This window comes from Phocoena phocoena, chromosome 19 (genome assembly GCF_963924675.1).
Source record: "Phocoena phocoena chromosome 19, mPhoPho1.1, whole genome shotgun sequence".
Lineage (NCBI taxonomy): Eukaryota > Metazoa > Chordata > Mammalia > Artiodactyla > Phocoenidae > Phocoena > Phocoena phocoena.
In genome coordinates this window covers 59,417,542-59,443,399 of record NC_089237.1, presented here as the reverse complement: position 1 = coordinate 59,443,399, position 25,858 = coordinate 59,417,542, and the positions used below count along the sequence as shown (strand labels likewise).

The window sequence follows — 25,858 nt, the reverse complement described above, 5'->3', positions numbered from 1 at the left end:
TCAGAGCCCAGAACTTAGGCAGGTGTGAGTCCAGCACCAGGTGTGAGTCAGGCAGGCAAGGACGTATTTCCTCCAGGAGTGTCCTCGGTCGGCTCCCAAAGACTGCCGCGAGTCTCCAGGAGCAGAGGTCGATACGAGGGACACTGTGCAGGCCCGCAGAAGAACGGGGGAAGGGGGCGTGGGTGCCGGGCGGGAACCGGGCAAGGCAAAATGTAAAGGTCGGTTTTAGTGGTTCTGCTGATTTACTTCAAGGGCTGGAGCTAAGGAAGTGAGCCTCCTGGCCCTGGGGTGGACCCGGCCATTGTGCTCAGCTGCCCCAGTCCTGTTGAAGTCAGAAGGCTCACCTGTCCTGGTTGCTCTTTCGTACGTAATTTGTGCCTGAGGTCACCACACCTTCCAGGAAGATGGTTCTTACGTCGTCCAGGTCTGGCTGAGGTGTGGGGCACCGACCCCTGTACGAGAGGGGAGCAGCAGGGTCCCAGGCCCTGTGCTGCCTGTGTGGGGTGCTTCTCCCGCCCCGGGACGTGGATTGGGAATGGGGAAAGGTAGGGGGCTGGGGGTGAGAGGGTTGAGGTCCGTGCCCGTTGTTCTGTGCATGTTGGGGAGGGAATGGGGAAAGGTAGGGGGCTGGGGGTGAGAGGGTTGAGGTCCGTGCCCGTTGTTCTGTTCTGTGCATGTTGGGGAGGGAATGGGGAAAGGTAGGGGGCTGGGGGTGAGAGGGTTGAGGTCCGTGCCCGTTGTTCTGTTCTGTGCATGTTGGGGAGGGCCTCACAGGAGGCCACTGTGCGTTGGGCGACTTGGCCGGGCTCCATCCATAGAACGACCACTTCCACTCAGGGAGCCTGTTGGCCTAAATGCAGTGTTTCTTTTTGCCTGTTTCCCTGCGTCGGTTACTGCCGTGCGTGTTTTCACTCCCAAGGTGGGAATCCAAGTTGGCCTGGGCACTTGGTTCTTGGGGTATGTATGTGTGTACGCGTGTGTGTTCAGATACAGATAACATAAAACTTACCATCTTGAGCATTTTCAAGTGTGCGGCTCAGTGGCATTAAATACATCACATTGTTGTGTAACTGTCACCATCATCCATCTTTGGAATTTCTCATCTTCCCAGATTGAAACTCCATACCAATTAAACGCTAATATTTGTCCTTTTGTGTCTCGTGTATTTCACTTAACGTAATGTTTTCAAGGTTCATCCATTTTGTAGCACGTGTCAGAATTTCAGTCCTTCTTTTAAAATATATTATTTATTTTTGGCTGCGTTGGGTCTTTGTTGCTGCACGTGGGCTTTCTCTAGTTGCGGCGAGCGGGGGCTACTCTTCGTTGTGGTGTGCGGGCTTCTCATTGCGGTGGCTTCTCTTTGTTGGGGAGCACAGGCTCTAGGTGCACGGGCTTCAGTAGTTGCGGCACGCAGGCTCAGTAGGTGTGGCTCGCGGGCTCTAGAGCGCAGGCTCAGTAGTTGTGGTGCACAGGCTTCGTTGCTTCACGGCATGTGGGATCCTCCTGGACCAGGGCTCGAACCCCTGTCCCCTGCATTGGCAGGCAGAGTCTTAACCACTGCGCCACCAGGGATGTCCCATTTATTCCTTTTTATAATGAATAATATTCCATTGTTTGGATAAACCATGCTTTGTTTATCTCAGTGGACACTTGGGTTGTTTCTACCTTTGGGCTCCTGTGAATAATGTTGCTATGTATGTGGGTGTGCAAATACCCGAGTTCCTGCTTTCAGTTCTTCTGGGTATATACCTAGAAGTGGAATTACTAGATGATAAGATGAGTCTATGTTTGATTTTCTGAGGCACTGCCAGACTGTTTTCCACAGTGGCAGCACCATTTTCTCTTCCACCAGCAACGCACCATGGGTTCCAGTTTTTCCACATCCTCGTCAACACTCATTACTTTCAGCTTTTTAAAAAAAATTATAACCATCCTAATAGGTGCAAAGTGGTATCTCATTGTGGTTTTTTTTTTTTTTTTGCGGTACGCGGGCCTCTCACTGTTGTGGCCTCTCCCGTTGCGGAGCACAGGCTCCGGACGCACAGGCTCAGTGGCCATGGCTCACGGGCCCAGCTGCTCCGCGACATGTGGGATCTTCCCAGACCAGGGCACGAACCCGTGTCCCCTGCATCAGCAGGCGGACTCTCAACCACTGCGCCACCAGGGAAGTCCTCACTGTGGTTTTAATTTGCGTTTTCCAAATAACTAATGATGTTGCACATCTTTTCATGTGCTTGTTGACCATTTGTATATCTTCTTTGGAGAAACGTCCATTCAGGTCTTTAGCTCATTTATTTTTAAGAAAATTTATTTTATTTATTTATTTTATTTTTGGCTGCGTTGGGTCTCTGTTGCTGCACGCGGGCTTCCTCTAGTTGGAGCGAGCGGGGGCTACTCTTCGTTGCATTGTGTGGGCTTCCCATTGCAGTGGCTTCTCTTGTTGCAGAGCACGGGCTCTAGGTGCGTGGACTTCAGTAGTTGCAGCACGCAGGCTCAGTAGTTGTGGCTCACGGGCTTAGTTGCTCCGCGGCATGTGGGATCATCCCGGACCAGGGCTGAAACCCGTGTCCCCCCTGCATTGGCAGGCAGATTCTTAACCACTGCACTGCCAGGGAAGTCCCTTTAGCTTATTTATTAATTGTCAGTGTTCTTGCTGTTGAGTTGTAAGGGTTCTGTATGGATTCTGGATATTAATCCTTTATCAGATATGTGATTTGCAAATGTTTTCTTCCATTCTGTGGGTTGCCTTTTTACTCTCTTCATTGTGTTCTTAGATGCACAGAAGTTTCTAATTTTGATGGAGTCCAGCTTATTTTTTTTGTTGCCTGTGCTTTTGGTGTCACGTCCAAGAAGTCATTGTCAAATCCACTGTTATAAAGCTCTTGCCCTTGGTCTTCTTTTAAGAGGTTTATAGTTTCTGCTTTTACATTTGGGTGTTTGATCCAGTGTGAGTCAGCTGTCACGTGTGGTATAGCAGGCACCTGGCTCTTGTGCAGTGCTGTTGCCGTGCTGGCTGCGTGGGGAGAGCTGTCCTTCCCTGCGCTCCCAGCCCCATCTGAGGAGTAGGTGGGCCTTGGCCAGGATCCTGAGGGCTGCCCAGCCAGCAGGCCAGTCCTGCCCCGCAGGTGTGGGAAGGAACTTCCTGGCATCGGCAGCAAGTGGAAAGGGTCCTTGTGTTTTTTTCTTCCTTAAGAAATAAGTTTCGCTGACCCTACCAATGCCCCATGAAGGCAAGGAGTTTGCTGGTCGACAAAGCCCAGAACGGGTCATCACCGCCATCTCCCCCAGACCACGGCACTTGTGCGACGTTGGGCTCCTCGGCCCTCTCCTCTTCCAACAGCTGCCAGGCTGCTGCCCCAGCGGGCCTGTCCTGCATCCTGTGTGCCCCTCTGTGCTGAGTCCATGGAGGCCCACGCTGCTCCTGGATGGGCCCAGGGCCGGATCTTGGAAGGGGGCCTCCTGGGGACAGGAGCAGCTGCTCATGTGTCGTCTCCAGCAGACGCGTGTCGTCAGAGCCGGGAGACTGAAGTTGGCCCTCAGGCTGCTCCACTGAGCTGCCCGGCTCTTCCTGCGGTTGAGGCCATGCAGAGGTAGCTGAGGAGCCGGGCACCTGGGCTTCAGTCCACCTGCCGCCCTGGGCCTCTGTCACCTTCCAGGCCTGGGCTGGAGGCCATGGGCGAGGAGTGCTCCTCCCGCAGGACCCTGACTGGGGCCAGGACTAGCTGGTCGCAAGCCCTCCTTGTTATTTTCCACGTTTGCGCAGTGTTTTGTTTTGTTTTTAGGTATACAAGTCATTGTCTTTTAGTGTATTCGCAGGGTTGTGTATGACCATCACCACAGTCTAATCTGAGAACTGTTTTCACCGCCCCCTCCAAAGAAGCTCTGCACTCCTCAGCTGTCACCTTCAGTCCTCCCCAGCCTTGTCATCCTTCTGTCTCTCTGCATACTCTGAACATGTGTTGTAGATGAGATCACTGCAGTGTCACCACCCCATCTCTTGCCTTTCTACTCTGTCGTCTGCAACTTGCTACAGTTCTGGACCCAGGGCTGGTGGCCACAGAGCAGGGCCCTGGGCTCCTGGAGGCGGGGTTCCCTTTCTGGGCCCTGCATCTCCCTCCAGCTAACTCCTCTCCCTCAGGCTCCTCAACTGTGGAGGACTTGTCACTGTGGCCTTTGCACTTGTGTCCCCTGCTGTCTGCTTAACAAACATGAGATTTGGTAAGATGGGGTATTCCTATTTTATGAATAAAGTGTAACTTCTTTACAAATAAGGCATAAATATTTCTGCAATATAAACTTAGACGGGTTGGTTTGTTTCGTCTGTCATTAGAAAATGTGTACTGAAGCTCATTTTGGGCAGTGCCAGCGTAGGTATGTGGAGGAGAATCCAGTTGGTTTTATCCAGGCCCGTGCGTGGACCAGGGACTACACACAGGGCCCTCCCCTCCAGAGGGACAGGACAGGGCGACCATCCTGGCGGTGAGGGAGGTAAGGCAGGTGCTTCCGGCAGGGAATGGCCGTGCAAGAGGTGACCTGTTCAGCGAGTGGCCGCAGTTGCCTAGACCTGCGGGCAGGGACAGGAGGGGAGGCCGGAGTGGTCAAGGACCTCAGACTCGGGGCGGAGGGCTTGGGCCCAAGGCTGTAGGAGCAGCTGAGGTGAGGAGGTCTGGCAAGGCCTGGGCTCTTCCCGGGGAGCTGGCCGAGGAGCCGAAGTCACGGAGCTGCCGCTGAACAGACCCCAGGCTCGGGGCTCCCACCTTCCTGACTTGATTAGAGGGGGATGCAGCCCTCACAGCTGGACCCCCTGCTCCAGGGAGCCCACGGGGAGGAGGGCGGGGATGCTGCACTGGGGAGGGGGTCGGTGCTGGGCAGAGGGCAGAGCCCTGCCTCCCCGCACCGTCCCCCAGCTCCCCCTGCAGAGTGTGGCTGGGGAACCAGAGCTAGATCTTCCCCAGGGCCTTAAGATGGGGGCTGACGAGGCACGGAGGACAGGCGTGAGCTGCTCGCAGCCCTCGGGTAAACCCCTTGGTGTGGCCCGTCATTTTTAAGAGCCATTTGTTGGTCACGTTAGGGCCAGCAGGCAGGAGGCCAGGCTTTCCCTCCCGTCTCGGGGACAGGATGAGGCCTGGAGGTCCCTCCTGCCCAGCAGGTTAGCTCTCTCCCTTCACCCTGTGGCCCCCTCTGTGCCCCAGGGTAGGAGGCACACGTGGCCAACACTTGCATCTCTTCTTCCCATGGCAGCACTCAGGGAAAATGCAGTGACTTAACGTCTCCTCTCTGGGTCATAAGGTAACTCCATGTTTAACTTTTTGAGGAACTTCCACACTTATTTTCCACAGCAGCTACTCCATTTTACATTTGGAGTGGGCATACTGTTACTCCCACTTTATACCCGTGGAAACTGAGGCTCACAATGTACAAGTTACCCAAGGTCACAGAGGTGGTGGTGGCACAGTTAGGATTCTGGTCCAAGGCTGGGGCTCCTCTTGGCCAGTGGGTTCTGGAAACCTAAGGCCCAGAGTTTAGCTTAGCCCCTCCAATCTCTGCAGGGAGGAGGGGGCTGGGAGCGAGGTCGGTGTTTGGCACCGGCACTCCCTCCTGTCCTGGGGTGATGGGCGGTCAGGTGGCAGGTCCCCTGTGCCATAGCCCCTAGCCTGGCTGGCCAAGCATCCTCCAGGGCAGTGAGCTGGAGCAGGCAGGTTCACATTGGAGATCTAAGGGGCAGGGAGGGTGCAGAGTCAGGGCTCCCTGGGAGGAGGTCAGGTGACAGCAAGGACACAGACCCGACACCTGGGGACTGGCAGTGAGACTGTGGGCACAGCTTGGCCTGGGCTGCTCTGCAGGATGGCTGTGAGCCCCCCTGTGGACCACGACGTGGAACATGGGGGAAGCTCACAGCACGACTGGGCACAGCTGGCTGCTGGTAGCAAGAGGAACGGGAGGAAGGAAGTTCTGCTGGGCGGGCACCTCCTGTAGCCTCTTGTCCACCCCCACTGCTCCGGGGCCCTGGCCGAGATTGGCAGAGGCCTCTCTGAGCTGTTGGGTCCGGGCAGGGGCTTGGCTCACTCCGGGTCCTGGTGGGATCGTGATCTCATGGGTGCGCCTCAAGACCCCTTTTCCAGGAGTCTTTACAGTTTCCTTGGGGAACCTGGGCTTTGGAGATATCCATCTGGAGAGTGCTGGCTGCTGGGCTGGACTGTGGCCTGGGTGGCGCTTGGGGCGGTCACCAGCGCTGCCTCTTGAGAGAAGGACTCATGGTGCGCTAGACTTGGGGCTCTGTGGACAGCTTGGCGGGAGTGGGAAGAGCCAGGAGACGGCCTCTGTGAGCCTGACCAGCACCTGCTTCTCCAGGGACATGGGGCTCTGGGGGCGCCTGCAACTGGGTGAGGTGCTCCCCAGGGCCACCTTGCTTCTGTAGAGGACTCAGGTCCCACCTCCTCAATCCCAAAGAAAGGATGTGGGCTCTGCTTGGACCGGGCGTGAGTGGCCTAAGCAAGCTAGGACCTCAGACAGTGGACGGGGTTGGGCTCCCTTGAAAGGTACCTTCCGACCTTGAGAGTGCTTCTTTGCCCTTTGCTTCTGTGGGTCTCCGTTTTCCCATCTGACTAGGGGAGTGAGGGGTAAAATGGAGGGTTCCCATCCCATCTGAGTCTCGCCTTTGAGCTGCCTCCCCTCTGGGTAAGCACAGCTGCCTGGTGGGACGGTCCTGCTGAAAGGTCTCAAGGGCCCTTCTCTGTGTTTCTGTCCAACTTTCCTCTTCTTTCTCTCAGGCTCTTAGAAGCTCACTCCTTCCCAAACTTCCAGGATCCGGCAAGAAATGGACAAGGCCTCTTTTCCCTGAATGGCACCTGCTTGGTGGGGGTGGAGGGTTCCTGTCCCCAGGGGGTGAGGCTGCTGTTCAGGAGTTTCCTGAGTGGGCCTCTTGTGAGCCAGCGAGCAGATGACAGGCAGGAAAGCTGGGTTCTCAGTAGAGCGTGGTCACATCCCCAGACAAAGGCCCTTGTCTTGTGCTCTCCTGCTTGGCCACCTCATTCTTAGAGGATCTTCAGCCCTGTCGCAGCTCTGCCATCTTAGCTGGTGCAGTGTGGAAGCCAGAGGAGGATCAGAGGCCCCCAGATGGCTGGAGGGCCGTCCAGTGACATTGCCGGGTGAGGACTGAACCCATAACTTGGCAACACAGCCGCATTGGTTGGCCTTCCGACAGCCATCCCTTTTCTGGAAAGTGAAATGAGCACAACTAGGTGATGCCCAGCCTTGGAGAAGGCCTGGATTCCTAACCTCTTGAATTGCAGGATGAGGGCCGGGAGGTCGCTGGACTGGGCTGGTTTCTCTTCTGACAGTGCCAGGGGTGAGGGCTGCATTACAGCCTAGATACTCGCCCTGGCTCTCCTAGCACCAGGGCCGCCTAGCCAGGAAACGGGTTGTTATGTGGAGCGTGCTCTCTTCTCTCCCCAATGCTGACAATGCAGGTGGGTGTGCTCTGCTCCTGGACAGAGGTGGGGAGGGTCCGACCTCCGCCTGGGACTCCCTGGAGACCCTTGGTTGAGTCTGCTCGAGCTGTGAGTGCGAGAGATGCAGTTGAAGGCAGAGCAGTGAAGGGGCAGGTGCGGGTGATGGGAGCGGTCAGTGAGCGCGCAGCGGTGTGCGGGTGCTGCTTCTTCCCCTGGGTGGCGCTGTTGAGACCCCGAAGGAGCCATCACGGGCAGGTCCCTGTGAACCTGGACCAGTTTGCCAGTTCTCCCTTCTGTTGATGACCGCTGTTTACTCTCTGCTCCCTCTCCTGCTTGTGTAACAGGATTAGATAATGCCCGCTTTGTGGTAAGCCACATTTAAGGAAGCAGGAAAGAGGTTGTAACTGGAAGATCCTGACACAGAGGTGGTAAAGAAACTTCCATGTCTTTCAGCCCTATCTTGTTATGTCTTTGCCTTTCATTGGCATTTCTGAAAGCTTTTCCGGAAGGAGGTAGAGCCTTCGTGTCAGGGAGAGGTTGCCAGAAGTCTCATGGTGCAGTTGGTGAGTGAGTCCCGTGACCACACGGAGCTGCAGGGCCGGCAGGGAAACCTCACCTGGGAACCTACTCACTGTGCAGAAGGGGCCAGTGAGCAGCTTGGTACCCCGAACCCTGGAGCAGTGGTCTCTAAAGAGGAACGTGTGCCTCCAGGGGGCCCGCTACGTGGTCTAGTGAGAAGAAAACTCTAGAACTTTTGATGATGTCTTTTATGGTTCCCATTGAACTTACCTGTGTGTATTGTGTGTGTAACAGACGGTAACCCTTCAGGGCCGTGCGCCTGTGCTGGCAGCATGGTGGATGAAGGAGGAAGAGCCCCTCTGCTCCTGTCCGGCTCTCTCAGGGAAGGAGTGCACCAGGCGCGCCTGTGCTTTCAGCTCGTGCCTTACTCCTCGTGGCATCAGGGTCCTCCGTGAGGACCTGCCTCATAGAGGCCGTGTGCCTTGTCAGGGCCAGTGGGGATTGAGTGTTCCCGCCTGCGGGAGTCTGGCTCCAGAGAGGGCAGAGGTCGCCACCCAGAGACGGTTCTGAAGGGCACTGGCACGATGCTAGTCTAACACTGGGAAGGCCCAATGTTAGACCCTCTGAAGGGAGCAGGGGCTGGGGCCGGGGCAGGAAGGGGGGGAAGACACACTCATCCGGGGCGGGGAACCCAGGCCACCTCCCTTGTCCGCTGCTCCCGAGGGACCCCCTCTGCTTGGTTGAGGACAACCCACCCAAGCTCCCTTTCCCAGCTCAAGGGCCGTCCAGGAGCCCCCAGGAGAGATGCTACCAGGTCACTTCACTCAACAAGGGCACTAGGCTTGGCATGGGTGTGGTCCCTTCTCACGTCCCCACTTGGGGGGCAGTTCGGAGACGGGACACACTTTGAACACACGGCAAGGGTGCATGCTATTTCCCCGTTGTGGGCTCACGGCCGGCCCTCCTGCCCTGCCACCTCCATTCTGAGCTGGGCCCAAGGAGGACAGGCTGATCCCAGAGGCCCCCCACAGAAAGGCTTCTGGGAGCCAGGGAGCTTAGTCCTTCCCAGGCGGTGGCCCAGCAAGCCCACGGCCACGTCGGGGCCAGAACTCGGGGAACCCAGTGCCCCTTGGGTCTGGCTCCTGGGGTCGGGCCCCAGTGGATAAGAAGGGAGGTGGTCGTGGGTCAGAAGAGCTCGGGGCCCCCCTCCTCTGCTGGCAGGTGGGAGGGAGGGAGCACGGACGAGGCAGCCCCTAGCCCAGCAGCCATCATTGCCTTTTCTCCCTGCTGCTCCTCCAGGACCTGGGAAGTGCCGGGTGCTTGGGGAGGGCTCCGTGGGGCAGCTGGGGGAGCTGGCAGCTGCCCTGGAGATCGGAGGTGGGAGTCGGAGCTGGGGCTCGCCTCCCTGTGAGAGCCCTCAGCGGGGTCTTTGCACCTGGTGTGGTGGCAGCCATGGCCACCTGCCTCCCCCCGCCCCCCCATAAGCCTCCTCATGTTTGGGGGAGGTCCTCACCCTTCCCCTCAGTAGGAACTTCTTAAAACCATCTTTTCTTATTTCTGGGTTTCTCTCCCTGATATCAGTGTCTAATAGCCTAGCTGATAGAAAGGAGGGGGGAAGTTGTTATTTGTTCTGGCCCTGGCCAGGCAGCCTGGCGGTGCTCCTCATGGGCAGCCCTGGAGGTGGCCTGCCTGCCCCACAGCCCGCCTTCAAGATGTGCTTCTGTCTGGCCCCCTCTTGCCTCTAAAAGTAACCTTGCTGTTTTGAAACCACCTCCTCCGGAGCTTTTCTCCCTGCTTTCCTGGATCAGTCACCCTCTGAGACCAGGCTCCTGGCTGCCTCTGTCGTCCCAGCTGTCTTAAAGGAGCGTCTCCTGCCTGTCCCCACCCCCCAGCCCCCCGTCCTCCTCCAGGACTAGCTGGGATGTTGTTCTCCAGTGGGAAGGAATGTCCAGCTGGATATCCTCTGAGAAGAGCAGGCCTGTCACCGCTCCTCCCTGGAGATGGGCCAGTGGGAAGGCAGGCTGTGAGGGCTGGGCCGAGGCAGCGCACACCCTGTCCTCTGCTGTAATCAGCTGTCTGCACAGCTCTGAGAGGTCCAGGTGACTGAGGAGAAGCACAGAGGGTCAGAAAGGACCATGGGATGCAGGGACATTCCCTGCTGCCTTCCTCTGCCCCCAGAGTGACTGACTCCCTGCCCCATCTTCTTCCTCTCGCAGCCCACAACCCTCCCTCAGGGCACCATCAACATGAACCAGTGCACAGACGTGGTGGATGGGGAGGGCCGCACGGGCCAGAAGTTCTCCCTGTGCATTCTGACCCCCGAGAAGGAGCACTTCATCCGGGCAGAGACCAAGGAGATCATCAGCGGGTGAGTTCGCTCTGCACGTCTTGGGAAGAGGGGCCCCTGCCTGCCAGCAGCTCCTTGGACCAGGACTCTTAGGCACGACGGCTGGCGTTGCCCTCACTTTCTGCCCTTCGTGTCTCCTCTTCTGAGTCCCTCTCTTCACCCACACTGGCCTCACCCTCCACCCACCTTTGCTTCATCCCCATGTCCACACACTCGCCAGGCTGCCCCTGCATGTCCCGCTCCCCCAGCGGCCTCCCTCTGCTGGCGCTGGCGCATCTTCCCAGCCTCTCTCTGGGCTCCGCGCTCCATTCTCACTGCGCTCCAACCATCTGTCACTCGTCCACGAGGGACTCAGTTTCCAGAGCTCATCCGACCTCGCCTCCCTCCTGCCTGAAAGCCCCTGGGGCCCTTCTCAGCCCCGCAGCCTTTGCCCCCACCGCCCTGTCCCTCCTTGCTGAGCTGCTTGTCACCGCACGCCCCCTGCTGCCTCTCCCCAGCTCCTCGCCTTCGTTCCCGCCCTCCCCTCGGTCTGCAGTGACCCTCTGTCCCCAAAGTTGTGACGTCTCTGGGAAGCCCTCCCCTGCAACGCGTGTGGCTCCATCAGCTGGCGCTCATAAAGGGTGGGGCTTGTCCGAGTGGAGGAGGCCTGTGTCTCCCTCGTGTGCCCTGTGCCTGCCTATGGGAGTCACTGCAGGGTGACCGCACGCACTGCCTTCCTCAGCCGAGGGGAAGGGACAGGGTTCTGGGTCACCCGCTCCCCCAGCATGCCTTGGCAGGAGGCTTGGGGAAGCCCTAGGAAGTAGAGGGGCCCAGATTTTCAGGCAGCCAATAGGCCAGCGGGCTGAGCTCCGTGCTCTGAGCCCTGCCACATCTGCCTTCTGGGAGCCCTGCTCCTGGGGCACCTGCCACCAGTCCTGTGCACCCAGCCACACATGGTACGTGACACGGTTCGTGACACGGGACGTGACATGGTACATGACGGCGAGCAGGTGCCCCGGCCCTGCCGGGAGCCTGGGTGCTGGGTCATGCAGAATCCCATCGTCCTTTAAGGTGAAAATGAAAACGTGAACCAGAGGGGTTTGGGGGCTGGGCTGGTGATTATTACAGCACAGAAGACAGGGAATTAGAATGTCAGACACTTTGCTTTCAACAGATCGAAGGCTGCTGAGAGCCCTGGCCTGGGGTTCAGGGCTTCGCCTGCAGCCTGCCCAAGGCTGCTAAGTGAGAAAGTGAGAGGGTGGCCAGGAGACCCTGTTTTTGCTGAGGTGGGCGTGGAGCAGAGGCCAGACTCGTGCTGCCCAGGGGCTCAGAGGCCCCCTCCTGGGTGCCAGCTCACCCCAAGTCCGCTTCCCCTGGGCAGAGGCAGGTTTGCGTTTCTGACTCCAGGGCCTAACAGAAGGACCACTTTCACTGCTTCTCCTTAATCCTCATCTTAGAACCTTGTGGTTTAGGAGGGTAAAGGGTTTTACAAGCCCTCGTTCTGCGGTTGGGAGACTGAGGTCCAGGAAATGAAGGGAGCCTAATCACTCCAGGCGTGAGTGACAGCACGGAGCCATTTGCACGTCCTGGTTCACACTTGCTGCCATGGCCTTGTCTGGCAGGCACGCCTGGCCGAGGTTCCATTGCCCAACTGGATTCCTTGAGGAGATCTATTCCCCGCCACTTGGGAGCTGGGTCCTAGGGAGGGGTCTGGGTGACGTTGGATGGGAAAGGGGTGTCTGAGGTCCCCAGGACAACAGGGAGCATGTGAGCTGGGGCCCAGGTCAGTGATGTAGTGGCGTGCCATGTGGTCTCTGACCTCTCTGATGGGACCCTCCGTCAGGCACTTGGCAGGGTCCTCGGCTCAGTCCCTGAGCCCCTTTCCCACGGTCACTCCTGTATGCATGTACAGGGCCTGCCGTTCCTGTGCAGCGTGGGTAGACAAGGTCATTAGCGGGTGAGATACCAGCTGTGTGTCCTGGGGGTCCCGAGGCTGGAGCCTAGCGTCGTGGCTTGGTGACAAACCCAGAGCCGGAGCCAGTTACCTGACACTCTTCCCCTCCCCTCATCCTGGGCTGGGCCTCGCTGCTTCCTGCCCAGTGCGAGGGCTCCTGCAACCCTGGGCAGCAGCTTCCTCGTCTTCCCCATCCACGGGGACACGGCCTCCTCAGGGAGTCGCCTGGGGCAGTGTGCCCTGGGGACAGACTGTGTCTGCATCTTCTCTCCCTCCTCTGCCCTGCCCTTGGCCTCCTGGGTCTGAGCGCCTGGCAAGGCTCCTTGCTGGGTAACCTCATCTGTGGGCTCTGGGGCCCCCACATGGGTCCCTAAAGAGGTGCTGACTTCAAGGGAGAGGAGTAGAGAACAGTCCCTTCTGCCTTCTTTCCGGGGTCTTCTCTGAATGGAGACCCCCGGACGGCCAGAGGCAGCCGCGTCTGTCCCAGAGCTGATGGCGAGAGTCTCTTTCCCTGTCCCCTCACAGCAGGAGGTGCCGCTCCACCTGGCTCTTCAGAGGAGGTGAGATTTGGCAGGAGTTGGCAAGGGGGCTCTTCAGTGCCTCTGGCGGGGCTGGGTCCCAGCTGCCCCTCCTCTCCATACCGCTGCCTTTGAGCTCTGCCCTCAGAGTTGAGGGGTCCCTCTACCGTGTCCCTGGCGCCCACATTCACCACCAGCCGCGTGTGTTCGTTCCCCGCACTCATCTCTTTCCTGGGTGTATTTTAACGTCTGTAACCCATCTGGGTAGCATCACACACTTCCTGCTGGGCTGCTGTGAGGAACCCCAGTACGGGGGACACGGCCCATTATCTGTGCCTGGACTGGGCATCCCCCAACCTCTGGCCACGGCACCGCTGAGTGGGGCAGGCCGGGCCCGCCCTCGCCCTGCGCTCCGTCCCTGAGTCTCCGGGGGCTCCACTTAGTCAGCAGCGTAGCCGCGGTGCAGATCTTCTCTCCTTTCCCGTGAGGCCCTGTCCTGCGAGGTGCACAGGTTTGCCCAGCTCGTTAGTGTTGCCATTCAAGAGCGACTGGGCCAGCGTGCAGAGGCTCCGGGCACCCCGAAGGCTCTGCCCCTCCCTGCCATGGCCCCCGCTCCTGGGGCCCTGCGGGATGAGGTGACTTTGCTGAGCAGTCTCTCCTCCCCTCCCCTCCCTTCCCCGGTAAAGCTTGAAGAGGGGCCCTCTGCAGGCGTGGTTCCTTGGTGTGAACTTCCCAGAGGAAATTCAGCCCCCGTGGCAGGCTAGAAAGCAGGTCTCTTAACCCCACAAGCACGCGAACTCCTTGGGTTACCTGAAGGAAGGCCTTGGAGAGTGCTCGTCTGCTGCTGTACAGATTCACCGGTGGCCTCTTTTCTTGCTTCGAGGACCGCAGGCACAGGACCTGTGCGTCAGGTCTGCACAGTGCAGGCATTGTTCATTCTCTCAGCAAACTGAGAATCCCCTGCTCCCTCTGGGCTAGGCCTCACCTCGGATGCTGGGATGCCCCACACCCAGTCCCGCTCTCCCAGCTGACAGCTGTCCGCAGCACAACCAGCACGGCCCCAGGCTGTCCCAGAAGCCGCTACGACCAGCCTCCACCCCGCCCCTCCCCCGCAGACGAAAGACGCACCTCTGAGAACTAAAGCCCAGCGCCTTCTCCCTGCCCCAGGCTCGGGGTGCCAGTCATCGCTGCAGCCAGGGCCCTGGCCGTGCAGACCCTGCCTTGTACAGCAGCTCAGCCAGCGCCACCAGGTCGTCAGCCTAGGCTGGCAGCAGGCCCAACACGGACCCTGGGGTTCTGGGAAGAAGTGGCCCAGTGTCTCCTGCAGTACCTTCCCCTGTGGAGAAAGCACTGGGGCTGCCCTTCGCCACCTCACCTCCTTCTTTCCCCTTCCTCCAACCTTCCCAGCTATTACGAAGCTCCAGTGAGGCAAGCAGCGGTCATGTCACGGCCTAATCCAGCCCCTGGCGTCAGAGACCAGGAGACAGAAGCCCAGAGGCCTGGGAGCCACCTGGGGTCATGGTTTGGGGGTGGCAGAGCCAGATCTAAATCCAAGCCTCCTGCCTCAGTCCCTGTTCTTCCCACGCTCCCCCATGGCCTTCCCTGCTGCTGGTCCAGCATGTGGGCCCTGGTATGGGTCCCTGGACAGGGTCCCTGGGCAGCTCTGCTGAGCCTTCCCGAAAACCGAGGTGCCCAGCGCCCTCCCTGTGCAAGTCGGGCCCAGAGGTGAGCGAATGAGTCTGGGAGGTCAGATGCGCAGCCCCCTGAAGTGACCCGCTGTGGGGAAGTTCAGTAGCAGAGTCCCGGGTTCCTTCCTCGAGTGGAGTCCAGGCCCCAGAGAAAGGTCAGGGGTAGAAACAGTGCCGAGTCCTTGCCAGGGGCCTGCGGTCAGGCCTCCTGCCGCACCAGCGTGGAGCCCGCCCCATTTCCAGGCCTGAAGGGCCTCCCCGCCTGCGCTGTGGTCATTGTGGGGTCAGCGCCTAGGAGTGGCCTCGGCTCAGTCTGTGCTCGTCCCGGCTGCGCTGCTGGGTTTCCTGCCCCGGCAGTGACAGCTCTGATCTGATTGGTGCTCTGCCTTGCTCTGGTGCCTGGAGGCTGGGTGGGCACCGGCGGGGTCCTGGTCCCTGAGAGCAGGGTCTGACTGGCGCTCCCCACTCCTCTTTCCCCAGCTGGCTGGAGATGCTCATGGTCTATCCCAGGACCAACAAGCAGAACCAGAAGAAGAAGCGGAAGGTGGAGCCCCCCACACCACAGGTGAGGGCGGGGCTGCCAGCTGGCATCCCCTTGGTGGAGCTGGGGCAAAGAGAGTGCGCCCTAGGAGCTTGGGGGGCTTCAGTACCCAGCCTAGAATAGGGTGCAAGGGAAAAGGGGTCACGTCAGGGGTGCGGTGGCCATCAGCCCTGGGGTCCCTTCCTTCCTTCTGTTGGTCTGTGAGCTGCGCACTCCTCTCCGAGCCACAAGGCGGGACCCCTACTGGGACGGGGCCTGCTGTGGAGCTGCCCCCAGAGGCACCCACCCTGCAGGCAGGGGTTCGCAGCGGTAGCACAGTGCGTGTCCCTCCCCCTGACCGTCCTGCCAGCTGCTGGGGAGCCAGGAGCATGCCGGGAGAGATGATTCTGCAGACAGCAGGCTGAACAGGGGGGCTGGGCAGGGGGGTCCTAGAGTGTCCCAGCCAAGTGAGGGGGGCTCTTGAGGGACCCCACTTCTGCTCTGGGCTGACCATAAATGGAAAACACTGGCACTGGCCTTGATTTTGTGCCTCTGCCTCAGATCCCATGAGACCAGAGTGGGAGGTGGCTGGGGTGGTCCCTCCAGGTCCAGCCCTTCTCTCCCTGGCTGGCCTGCAGGGGCTCAGGGCACTGGAGGGATTCAGGGACTCAGTGAGCTGATTTGCGAAATGGGCCTGTTGAAGTCTAGTTCTCGGCTACCCATGTGTGTGGAAGGAAGTACTGGGCCCGTCCTGGGTGCTCAGTGCAGTTGACCCTGGAACAACATGGGCTTGAGCTCTGTGGGCCCACTTTACGTGGGTTGTTTTCAATAGTAAATCCTGCAGGACTACACGGTCCACGGTTGGTTGGAGCCGCGGACATGGAGGAACCGTGGATACAGAGAGCCGACTCTAAGTCGTGCTGGATATTTGACCGTTCAGAGGGGGCAGCGCTCCAACCGCTGCTTGTTCGAAGGGCCAACTGTACATGTGATTCCTTTCCTCTCTGCCCCAAACTTTCCTGTTACTCAGTCGTCTTGTCTTGCCTGATTGAGCCTCACAGCACCCCTGAGAGTGAACAGGATGGTGATCGGGGGTCCCGTGAGCATCTCACAAGCCCCAGAGCCTGACAGCCCTCCCGTGGAGAACCTGGCTACCCTCTGGGGATCATCAGTCCCTGCTGGCTCCTCTGGGCTTCCCTGAGTGACAGAGGTCTGGGCAGGAGAGGGAGGCGTGTGCTGGCCCGGTCCCCTTTCTCCTGCACGCCCCCTCAGACTCCCCTGGCCACGCCTGCCCTGGGCTGCTGCACAGGCCCTCCTGCTGATGGAGTGTGGCCCCGGCCTGCTCTCAGCCGATGGTCCTTGTCTGCCCTCTGCCCACCCTCCCCGAAGGGTCCCAGGCCAGCATCCCCTTGGAAGGTAGTATCCCTGGCAGGAAGTTGGCAAAATGGAATTGCACTCGTTCCTAGAGACGGAAAGTGGAGCTTCCTGCTGGGGAACAGCAGACACACAGGCAAATCCCCCAAAGCTTCCTGATTTGAGAGAAAACCCCAGGCGGAATAAGGGTGTTTAGAGTTCCATCGCGTTTCCATAGCGATGCCTTGGAAACAGTGTTGGAGCAGAGCTCCTGCCTCCAAATAAGGCAAATACACATACAGAAGGCACTTTCTACCAGGCCGGGGAATTTGGTTGTGTCCCTGCTTCCCAGTTATCCCTTCCCCCGTGACATCCTCTCCCCGCAAATGCTGCTTCACATTTTGGGTTGGTAGCAGGAGCCATGTGATTGCAGGGTGGGGAGATCACCCTCTTCCCCGAGGGTCTCTTAGAGCCCAGGGTACTGAGGTCCCAGCCTCCTCTGCTCGACCTACGGCAGGCAGGGTGTCTCTTCCTTCTGCCCTGGCTCCCCTGAGCATCCCATTCAAGGCTGCTGATTTCTGGAAGCTGTGAGCCTTCATCAGGGACAACCCCCTGTCAGTCAGTCTCGTGGAGGGCTGTGGGGCCTGTCCAGAGGAGACTTGGGTCCGGGGGGCGGGGGAGGGTCTCTGGGCAGGCCTCCCCTCTGCAGCCCAAGATGGAGCTGTGGGAAAAGCCTAATGCCTTAGGGGCCCCCGTAGAGACAAGAACCCAAGACCCCATACCTAGCCTTTTTCTCATGGCCCCGGAGTTTGGGATCAAAGCAGCTGGGGGCTGGAGGTGTCCCTTTGCTGCGCCCCACGCTCTAGGAACTCAGGCGGGCAGGGGAGCCCAGGGTCCTGTTTCGAGGAGGGTGTCGAGGCATTTGGGAGCTGGGGCCTTGGAGCGTGCAGGCACCCCTCAGGCATGAGGGGGGATGAGGATCGGGCTGTGGGGGAGAGCAGACGTCCTCTCTGCCGGGGGCGGGGGTCCCAGCAGAGCCCAGCGCAGTGGGGGAGACAGGCTGGCCCTGACCAGAGTCTCCGAAGCTGGAGCCTGAGAGGCACAGGCTCCCAGGAGCTGCTGCTTGCTCAGCCTGTTTGAGGAAAGACTTCCTGGTAACGAGGTGCCTAGAGAGAAGGAGTGATCATCCACTGTGGGTGTGACCAGCGGCCCTTACCTCCCTCCCCCCAAAGCCCAGAGCTGGGACTCGGGTGAGGCCAGGGGCCATGTGTCTCCCAGCCCTGTGTGCAGGCCAGGGGCTGGATCCCCTGTCTCCCTACCTGCTCAGGCTCTTGGCCCTTGCTTCTTGGCGTTTCTTCAAAGACCCATAAAACAGCAGACCTTTCTCCGTGAGTGAGGCCCCACGTCAGGTCCAGGGCCCGGCCCACCTCAGGCCCATATATGTGTTGTCAGCTGCCACCTCTTCTCAGGTATCTTATTTTCCACTCGGGTGCTTGCTGCCGTACCCACTCCGGGTCAGGACCCTCCTTCTCACTGGGCCCCTGCTCAGTTTCCACGCTGGAGGTAGAAAGCAAGGCTTTCTGTGAAACGCCCTCCAGAGGAGCCTGCTTAGTGTGTGGAGGCTTCAGAGGCCCCTTGACTGGGGCCTGCCTTCCTGCCCTGCTTCCTCTTTGAAAACTCTTCTCTGCTTTGAAAACCCTTTCTGAGCAGCCAAACAGCACAGACTTTATTATGGCACTGACAGCCCTGGATGTGCAGCTGTCCCGGCCACGCAGAGGCAGCACCTGGGAGCCTGGGCTTCCCCTCCTTCCTCTCGCACAGGCACCAGGGATCTGTGTTGGCGTGAGCCCCAGCACCCTCCCTCCCGTGATGGTGACAGCATGGGGAGTGGGGGTGGTGCCATGTGGCCCTGGCCCAGCCCCTGCGAAGTCTGCTGTCCACCCAGCTGCGCTGGAGAGAAGCGACTTTACTTAGAAACCAGCCCCTCTCCTGCAAGCCACGGTGGCTTTGTTCCTGCTGCCACACTGCCCTCCTGTCCCTGCTGACTCGGTGAGGCTTGGCATAGAGGCAGGAGAAAGCAGGGCTACCAAAAGGAGAAAAAAAGCTCCCTGTGGGCCTTGGCCGCCGTCCAGAGAACCCCAGGGCCCTTGTTCTCTGGGGTGAGTCCCCAGAAGTGGGAGCCTGGGAGGGATCTGTGGGTGCAACCAGCCCTGTGCAGGTTGGGGGCCCAGGCCCAGGAGGCAGGTCTGGGAGCGCTTGGTGCTGGGAAACGTGTTCCTTAAGCTCCCAGTCACTGCCCCTTGCATGTCAGGCCTGGAATTTCCTCTGCCTCTTGAGGATCCTTGCAAGCCCACCCCCTACCCAGTGCTGGGCTCACCCCGGGCATCAGAGAGGGGTATGCATGTGCCAGGGTACTACACTCATGGCGTGGGGCTGAGAGCACTGGCAGGAAGGCCCTTCCATCATGGGCACAGTGCCGCCCCTCCCCCTCAACCCTTTTTGGCGGCCTCTGTCTCCCTTGGTTGTCTCCCTTGGTCCAGCCTCCCCTCCACAGAGGGGACAGATGCACCGAGCAAGGTCTTCAGGTCACCACCCCCCCAGCTCTGCAGGAGGAATCTTAGCGCCACCCTGGACCCGGCAGAGCCACGCCCAGCCTCTGAGCACAAACCTCAGGTTGTTGGGAGGGGGCAGGGCAGCGGCACCCAGAACGGCTTCTGCTTAGGAAAGCGTCGCCGCTGGGGTGTGGAGCAGGGGCCCCAGGGCCAGGCTTCCTCGGGTCATTGGAGCTGGCTCTGTTTTAGTCTCAGGAAACTCAAACCACACCGTGTTCTTCCAAGTCCACTTCTTCCGTGGTGGGTCAGAGCTCTCGGGAATCTCCAGCTGGGGAGTCAGGTCTGCTAATGGCTCTGCCTGAATGGGCGGTCAGGTGTATCCTGGGTCTGTGGGAAGAGTCATCCTGGCTTTATCCCATCCCAGGAAGCCTGAGATCCTTGCAGAGCTAAGGAAACTTTGGACCTGGTGAAATGCCTGTCTCTCACTTTGGGACACAGAGTGCCTGGGCTTCTTGGTGGCTCCTCAGGGGTGCCCATACAATGTGAAGCCCCCTCTTGGGCCTTTCTCCTGCTCCCGGGGTGCCTGGTGGTGGAAAGTGCTCAGAGCACCACTCTGCCTCTTACTGGCCGGGCGAGCGTGGGCTGCCGCCTCCTCTCAGCCCAGGCATCCTCCCCTGCGGGGTGGTTGGTGAGGGCTGGAGGGTGCGGCGCCCTGAGAGCCCAGCAGGTGGTCCCTGTGTTTTGGGGAAAGACAGCTGAGATGTGCCTCTTTTCTGGGGGCACCCAGAGCCATCCTGCTGGCAGCCCCTCAGCAGCAGGCACCCCAGCGCCCTGGGTGGGCAGGGACTCGGGCCCAGGGCCTCAGCAGGTGCCACAGGGTGGCGGGGGTCCCAGCCCTGCCCTGTCTGGGCTCTAGGCTTGCAGTGTGGCGTTACGGTTCTCTGTGTGGTCTGGCCTTGGACTCTGTGTCTAGCTAAGTACCTCTCGCACAAATGCTTCTCCCTTGGGGCAGCACCAGCTCTGGCCTGGGTTCCCACCTGGGGTGCTAGCTGGGGCTGCAGAAGAGAAAAAGCTTCCAGCCCAACCAGGACATCTCTGTTCTGAGCCTTCCCTTCTGGCATTCTGGGCCTCTGACATGGTGTAGTTGACCTCGGTAGCCAGGTACCCGGGCAGCTCAGACCGTGTGCTCCCAGGCCCGCACAGACACCGCTCTCCCCTGCAGGAGCCAGGGCCGGCCAAGATGGCTGTCACCAGCAGCAGCAGCAGCAGCAGCAGCATCCCCAGTGCGGAGAAGGTTCCCACCACCAAGTCCACACTCTGGCAGGAAGAAATGAGGGCCAAGGACCAGCCCGATGGGAGCAGCCCAAGTCCAGCTCAGAGTCCCAGCCAGAGCCAGCCTCCTGTGGCCAGCACCCTGAGGGAGCCAGGGCTGGAGAGCAGAGATGGTAAGTGGTGGCCGGGCTGGCCCTCGGGCCCACCTGTCCTGGTGCCCCAGCTGGAAGCACTAGAATGGGCCTCCCGACAGAGCTGGTGCTGGGACTCGGGGCCTCTGAGCTGATCGTGAGCCCCGGGCCTCAGGCTCCCTCACCTTGTGTCCGTCAGCCCCGGGCTGGGCCTGGCCTGGTGTGGGACCTGGGTTGCTGGCCTCCAGCCATTGCCCTGCCCCTCCCCTGTAGCTCTCTTAGTCCTACCTGTAAAGGAGGAAGACAGCACCTGCTCTGTGAGCCCCAGGCAGGTGTCGTGAGAACCAGGATGCTCTGTGACGAGGTCTGTGTACAAGGGGGCCTCTGGTTCCTGTGTCTCATGGCTGCTTCGTCTTCAAGTCCCCGTTGTCTCTGGAAGCCCACTGTGTCCTGAGAGCAGCAGCAGTGAGGGCTGTCTCGTCCTGCTCTGTCCCATTCTGCCCAGGCGCCTGGGTGAAGCAGGGGAAGAGGATGCTGGGGAGGAAATCGTTGGCATGACTGTGCTTCTCCACCTAGCACTTGGAGTTGCCTGAGCAGAAGCGGGGCGGCAGCCTCAGCCTCCCTCGTCCAGACCCTAGAGGGCTCTGCACGAGACAGGCTGGCTTTGCCCTTTACACCTGTCCAGGCCACTAGAGGCGCATGGACAGTTGGGACCCAGCTCGTTCAGGTGAAATGCATCTTGTACGGGCTCTGGGCAGAAGGTCCCTCAGCCCTCCCCAGGCAGCACACGCCCATCCACATCCAGAACCGTTCACTCCTCTCACTCCTGCCAAGGTGCTTCTCTGCCCGTCCCTCCAAAAATGTACTAAAAGGTTGCGTGGCTAGTTGGCCCCTGGATTCCTCCTTGATGTTCAGTAGGAAGTAGTTGTTGCTGGGACGTCTCTCCTGGGAGAATCCAGCTCTCCCAGCGGAACCCCCAGTCTGGAAGCTCAGGGAGCCCCTGACAGTCTGTCAGCGGCAGCCCGGTAGGGAGAGGCAGATAAGGGTAAGTTCCTCTCCTGGGGCTCTGCCCTGGGGGGGCCACGCCAGCCTCTGGAGGTGGGAGGTAGAGAGGTGGCCTGTTTGGATCTGCGTGCCTTCTTGGAAAGTCCTCAACCAGAGGTGGCAGCCGGCCCAGCATGTCTCCTGCCCCTCTTCCAGAGGAGAGCACCTCGAGCAGCGAGCGTGTGGACTGTGGCCGCAAGGTCCGGGTGGAGAGCGGCTACTTCTCCCTGGAGAAGACGAAGCAGGACGCGAAGGCCGAGGAGCAGCCGCTGCCACCGCCGCTCTCCCCGCCCAGCCCCGGCACTCCCACCAACAGGTACAGTGGCTCCGGCCCGCCCTCCCGGGAGCTTGGCCGTCCCCTTCCTCCCCCAGGTCCTCAGCCCTCTGGCCGAACCGTCTGCAGTGGCTCCTTCGGCTCCCTGGACACAGCCAGCCAGCCGCCTACCCACGTGGACTCCGGCAGCGCTGGGGGGCGGGGTGCAGAGAGACCGGGGCGCGCCTCTGCCTTTAAAGCCAGCAGGCAGTATGCCACCCTGGCCGACGTCCCTAAGGCCATCAGGATCAGCCACCGAGAAGCTTTCCAGGTGGAGAGAAGGCGGCTGGAGCGTAGGACTCGGGCCCGAAGCCCTGGCAGGGAAGAGGTGGCCCGTCTGTTTGGCAACGAGCGGAGGTAAGGGCGGTGGGGGGGGCGACTGGAGGGCCATGTGCTCGCAAACGTGGGTGCACACTCTCCCACCCTTGCAGCCCCTGCTGTGCACTCACACATTCTCTTACACACCCACCTGTGCACCCTCACACACTCGTGCATTCCGTCACATTCTCGTACACCCTCACACACTTTGTTACATGTTTCCTCCTCGCGCCCCCCCCCCCCCCGCCCCAACACACACACACACACACACACACACACACACACACACACACGAGTGCCTGGGGAGAGACAGGGTTTGGAGATGGGCCTGGGCCAGGGCTGGTGGAGGTGTGGGACTTGACTGTGGTCTGAGGGTAGGAGGGCCCTTCCCTCGTTCCCCCGGAGAGTGGGAGGCAAGATCTTGCAAGGTTCCGTCTCGGAGGCTCCAGGCCCAGGCCCGGCCCAGAGCGCCCCAGTGCCCTTGCCAGTAGGAGCTTCCACTCCTGAGTCTATAAATGGAGCGTCTGCCCAACAAGAGGGTTCGCACCCAGCTGCTTGGGCTGCTGGCGGGATGTGAACCTCTCGAAACGATTCGTGTTCTGGAAAAAGAAAATCCATAGTTTTCATTACATTTCCAAAGAAGTTGTTTTCTAAGAAAGAGGTTCAGACCCAAGTTCCACAAGTGTCTGTGGAGTGTCCTGCTGCCGCCCTCCACCCGCCCAAGCCCAGCTCAGAGTTGGGGCGAGCTAAGGGGACAGACTGGGTGGCCCTGGGCTCCCCCTCGAGGGGTTGGCTGGGAGCAGGTTGCTTTGCTCTGCTGCTCCCTTGCTTCTTAGCACCACCTGCTCTCCCAAGTGTGCCCTCCAGCACTAGGAAGAGAGAGAAGGAAACAAGATGCCTCAGTGCTGGGGAGGGGGAAGCTGACCTGTACTGGGGGGCGCCGTGCCTCCAGTGTCTGTCCGCCTGGTTCATTAGTAACCTTGAGAGATGTATGACCACCCTGGTACGCAGGGGCAGAGGCGGGGGCGCAGAAGCAGGGCGGCTCCTCACGGGAACTGCCGGGGACAGCAGAGCCGCAACATAAACCCCAGGCCAGACCTGGGAACGGGAGGGCCCTGCTGCCAGGATGGACCCGGGACGGGGCCGAGGCTGTCCTGAGCGCACTTAAGTATAAGTGAATGGACTTGCCAGAAGTATAAGTCAACGGACTTGCCAGATGTAGGCGGCCAGTCTTCTTGCTGCAACCTGGAGGCCCCTGAGCGGGCAGCTACACCCTGGTTTGGCGGGGACCAAAGAATTAACATTCAGCGCACCTGCTTGGCTTGGAGTTCCCCTCTCAGCTAGCAGCCCAGGCTACACGGCATCTCTGGGGCTTTGCTTCCGCCTGCTCTTTGCTACCACGGGGATGTGCTTTCACCTGGTGCAGGCTGCCCTGGGGCCCCTCCGCGCTGCATCCTAACACTGTCACGTCACTTTCCTACTGACCCCTCATGACGTCTGACTGGCTGCTGTCACTCTCCGAGGCCTGCTCTCTGGTCCTGAGTAGCCACCCCTCCCAGTGCTGGATTGGATTCCTGTCTCTGGTGATGTAGAACAGAACCCCACATTGGCAGGACGCCGGCCACAGCTACCCAGAGTGGCGGCTGCCCGGGAGCCCGACTGGGGGACCTCAGGGGTGGGTTTCCTGACGAGCCCTGGCCCGGAAGTAATCCTTCTCGGGTGGCGAGCTGCTGCGGACTGAGTGTGGGGGCCCTGGCCCTGGTTGAACTGCTGGTGACTGACCCCAGAACCAGCTGCCGGCGGTCCTGTCTGCGCCTTGGCTGGCAGCCTGGAGAGGTCGGGTTCCGTCCCATCACTGGCCCACCTGGGAGGCCTGTGCCGTCACACCTGCAGGGCTTCAATGGACCCAAGTTTCAAAGGCCCCACTTGGCAGAGTCAACCGTGGCTGACTCCCTGGCAGGTGCCGCCGCCCTGTCCGCTCCTCTGACCCCCTCGCGGCCATGGCCGGCTCGCAGCATGCGATTCGCCTGTGCCTTGCCGGGCGCTGCTCCTCGAGGCCTTCCTGGGGCTTTCTGGTCCCGGGGTCAGTTCGAAGAGCTCTCGTTCTGCATGTGGCGGCACCGAGGCCTGTGAGCGGGCCTGGAGTGTCCTCTAAACCCGGCAGGTCGGTTGAGGACAGGCCACCTTAGCCGCCCGGCCAGCCCGAGCACCCGCGAGAGCTCCCCGTGGTTCCCAGGCCCTCCCGCCGCCCCGGCTTCCCGCGCTCGCTCGCTCCCCTGCTGCCCCCTCGGCCGCACCGCTGCTGGCCCCGCAGGCTGCCTGCGGACAGCTCTGTCCTTGGAGGAGACTCGGCGGGAGCTGAGAGCGCCGCAGGCCCTGGCTTCACAGGGAGCCGGGTCCCCAGGAGTTCTGCCTTCCTGAGGAAGAAGCCCTGAGAGCCGCCCGTACTGTGCGCCTCCCGAGGGCGAGCTGGCCTCCGGGGCCTCGGGATGGGGGCCGGTTCCCCCACTTCCTCATGGAGTTAGACTTTAGGCTTCTGGGCCCAGCGGCCCTTCACTAGGTGCCCTCGACTCTGCTGCTCGTCCAGATGCAAGGACAGCCCTCCATGTGAGGCGATCTCGGGGCGCCTGCCTGGGCGGCATCTCTGGGAGGACAGGCCTCTGGCCGGAGACACGCGGGCAGCCCCCGAGGGCGTGTCCCCCATGCGGCTGCTCGTGGCTCCTCACTGGTCGCGCTCCTCAGTGATCACCTCGGGTTTTTGCTACTTTAATTCTTTGAATAATTTTGATTTACCATGATTTGATTTTTACAAGCAGTCCTTTTCTGTTTATTCATTCTCCAGCCTTATTTTCTTTCAGGTCTTGCCCCTCTCCACCTCCTCCTGCTGTGTCGCTGTGTGACGTTACTCGCCCCTCCTCCGCCTGCTTCGCTCCCATCTCAGCTCCGTCTCCAGCCGTAGATGGCCTGACGATGCCGCCCGCCCTTTCACACGAAATCAACTTGCTTTGTTTTTAATTTGGGTTTTGATTCTTTTTACTGTTGGCAGAAACAATGTTAATTCGTGGGTCTTTTTCTTGCTAAATTTTGGATGCCCTGGGGTGGGGGCCGCATCAGACCTGTGAGGAATGTGATGAGGACGGGGCCCTCCGAGGTGCTGGCTGCCTTCTGATGCGTCTGGCTCAGGAGAGGGTGCCGAGCGCTGAGCGTGTGACTGCCGAGTTCGTCAGCACGGCAGAGCGACAGAGCGTGCGGGGACTCCAGTGTGGGGCCTGGGAGGCGGAGGGCAAGGAAGCGTCTGGTGGAAGGGAAGGACCTTGCCCATGAACTGCTGGCAGCCCCCCAAAAGGGCCCCCTCAGCGGAGGTGGGAGAGGGAGCAGGGGTGTCCGAGGCGAGCTGGCTGAGCGAGCGGTGTGCACTGCCGGGGCCCTGCGCGAGGGCAGCCCGGAAGCTGGGGCGAGCCAGGCGTGGGGTGTTGGCTGCGGGAGCCCCTCCGAGACTCCGGACCACGTCCCCTCGGGCTCTGGGGGACCCTGTCTCCCCCTCAGCCGCCTCATGCTCTCTCTTGCAGGAGGTCCCAGGTAATAGAGAAATTTGAGGCCTTGGACATCGAGAAGGCAGAGCACATGGAGACCAACGTGTCAGCCGGGCCCTCGCTGTCCAGCGATACTCGCCAGGGCCGGAGCGAGAAGAGGGCCTTCCCCCGGAAGCGGGTGAGCGTTCGGGCTCCGGGGCGGCGGGGGCAGGGTCAGCACGAGGCCCCCACACCCACCGAGGCCCCACTCACACCCGGACGATCTTCTGCCCGGCCTCCCGCTCGCATCTCCTGGTTCTCTCTCGGGTCTCTCATCTCCTTCCCCATCTTGAGGGTGAGGCCTGTCTTCTGCGTCTTCCTCTCGGA

At 60.4% G+C, this 25,858-nt stretch overlaps 1 protein-coding gene across 3 annotated transcripts in view; it reads left to right on the top strand.

Annotated features, from left to right (window-relative positions):
- Positions 1–25,858, top strand: part of MPRIP (myosin phosphatase Rho interacting protein) — a 129,963-nt gene that overhangs the window by 70,570 nt on the left and 33,535 nt on the right. For 2 of the 3 annotated variants that reach the window (XM_065897607.1, XM_065897606.1), the window contains exons 4-8: positions 10,187–10,338; positions 14,937–15,021; positions 20,104–20,326; positions 21,485–21,644; positions 25,529–25,670. In XM_065897607.1, the coding sequence (XP_065753679.1) occupies positions 10,187–10,338; positions 14,937–15,021; positions 20,104–20,326; positions 21,485–21,644; positions 25,529–25,670 (762 nt within the window). Of the gene's footprint in view, positions 1–10,186; positions 10,339–14,936; positions 15,022–20,103; positions 20,327–21,484; positions 21,999–25,528; positions 25,671–25,858 lie in introns of all 3 variants that reach the window. The other variant, XM_065897605.1, reaches the window with a different exon arrangement.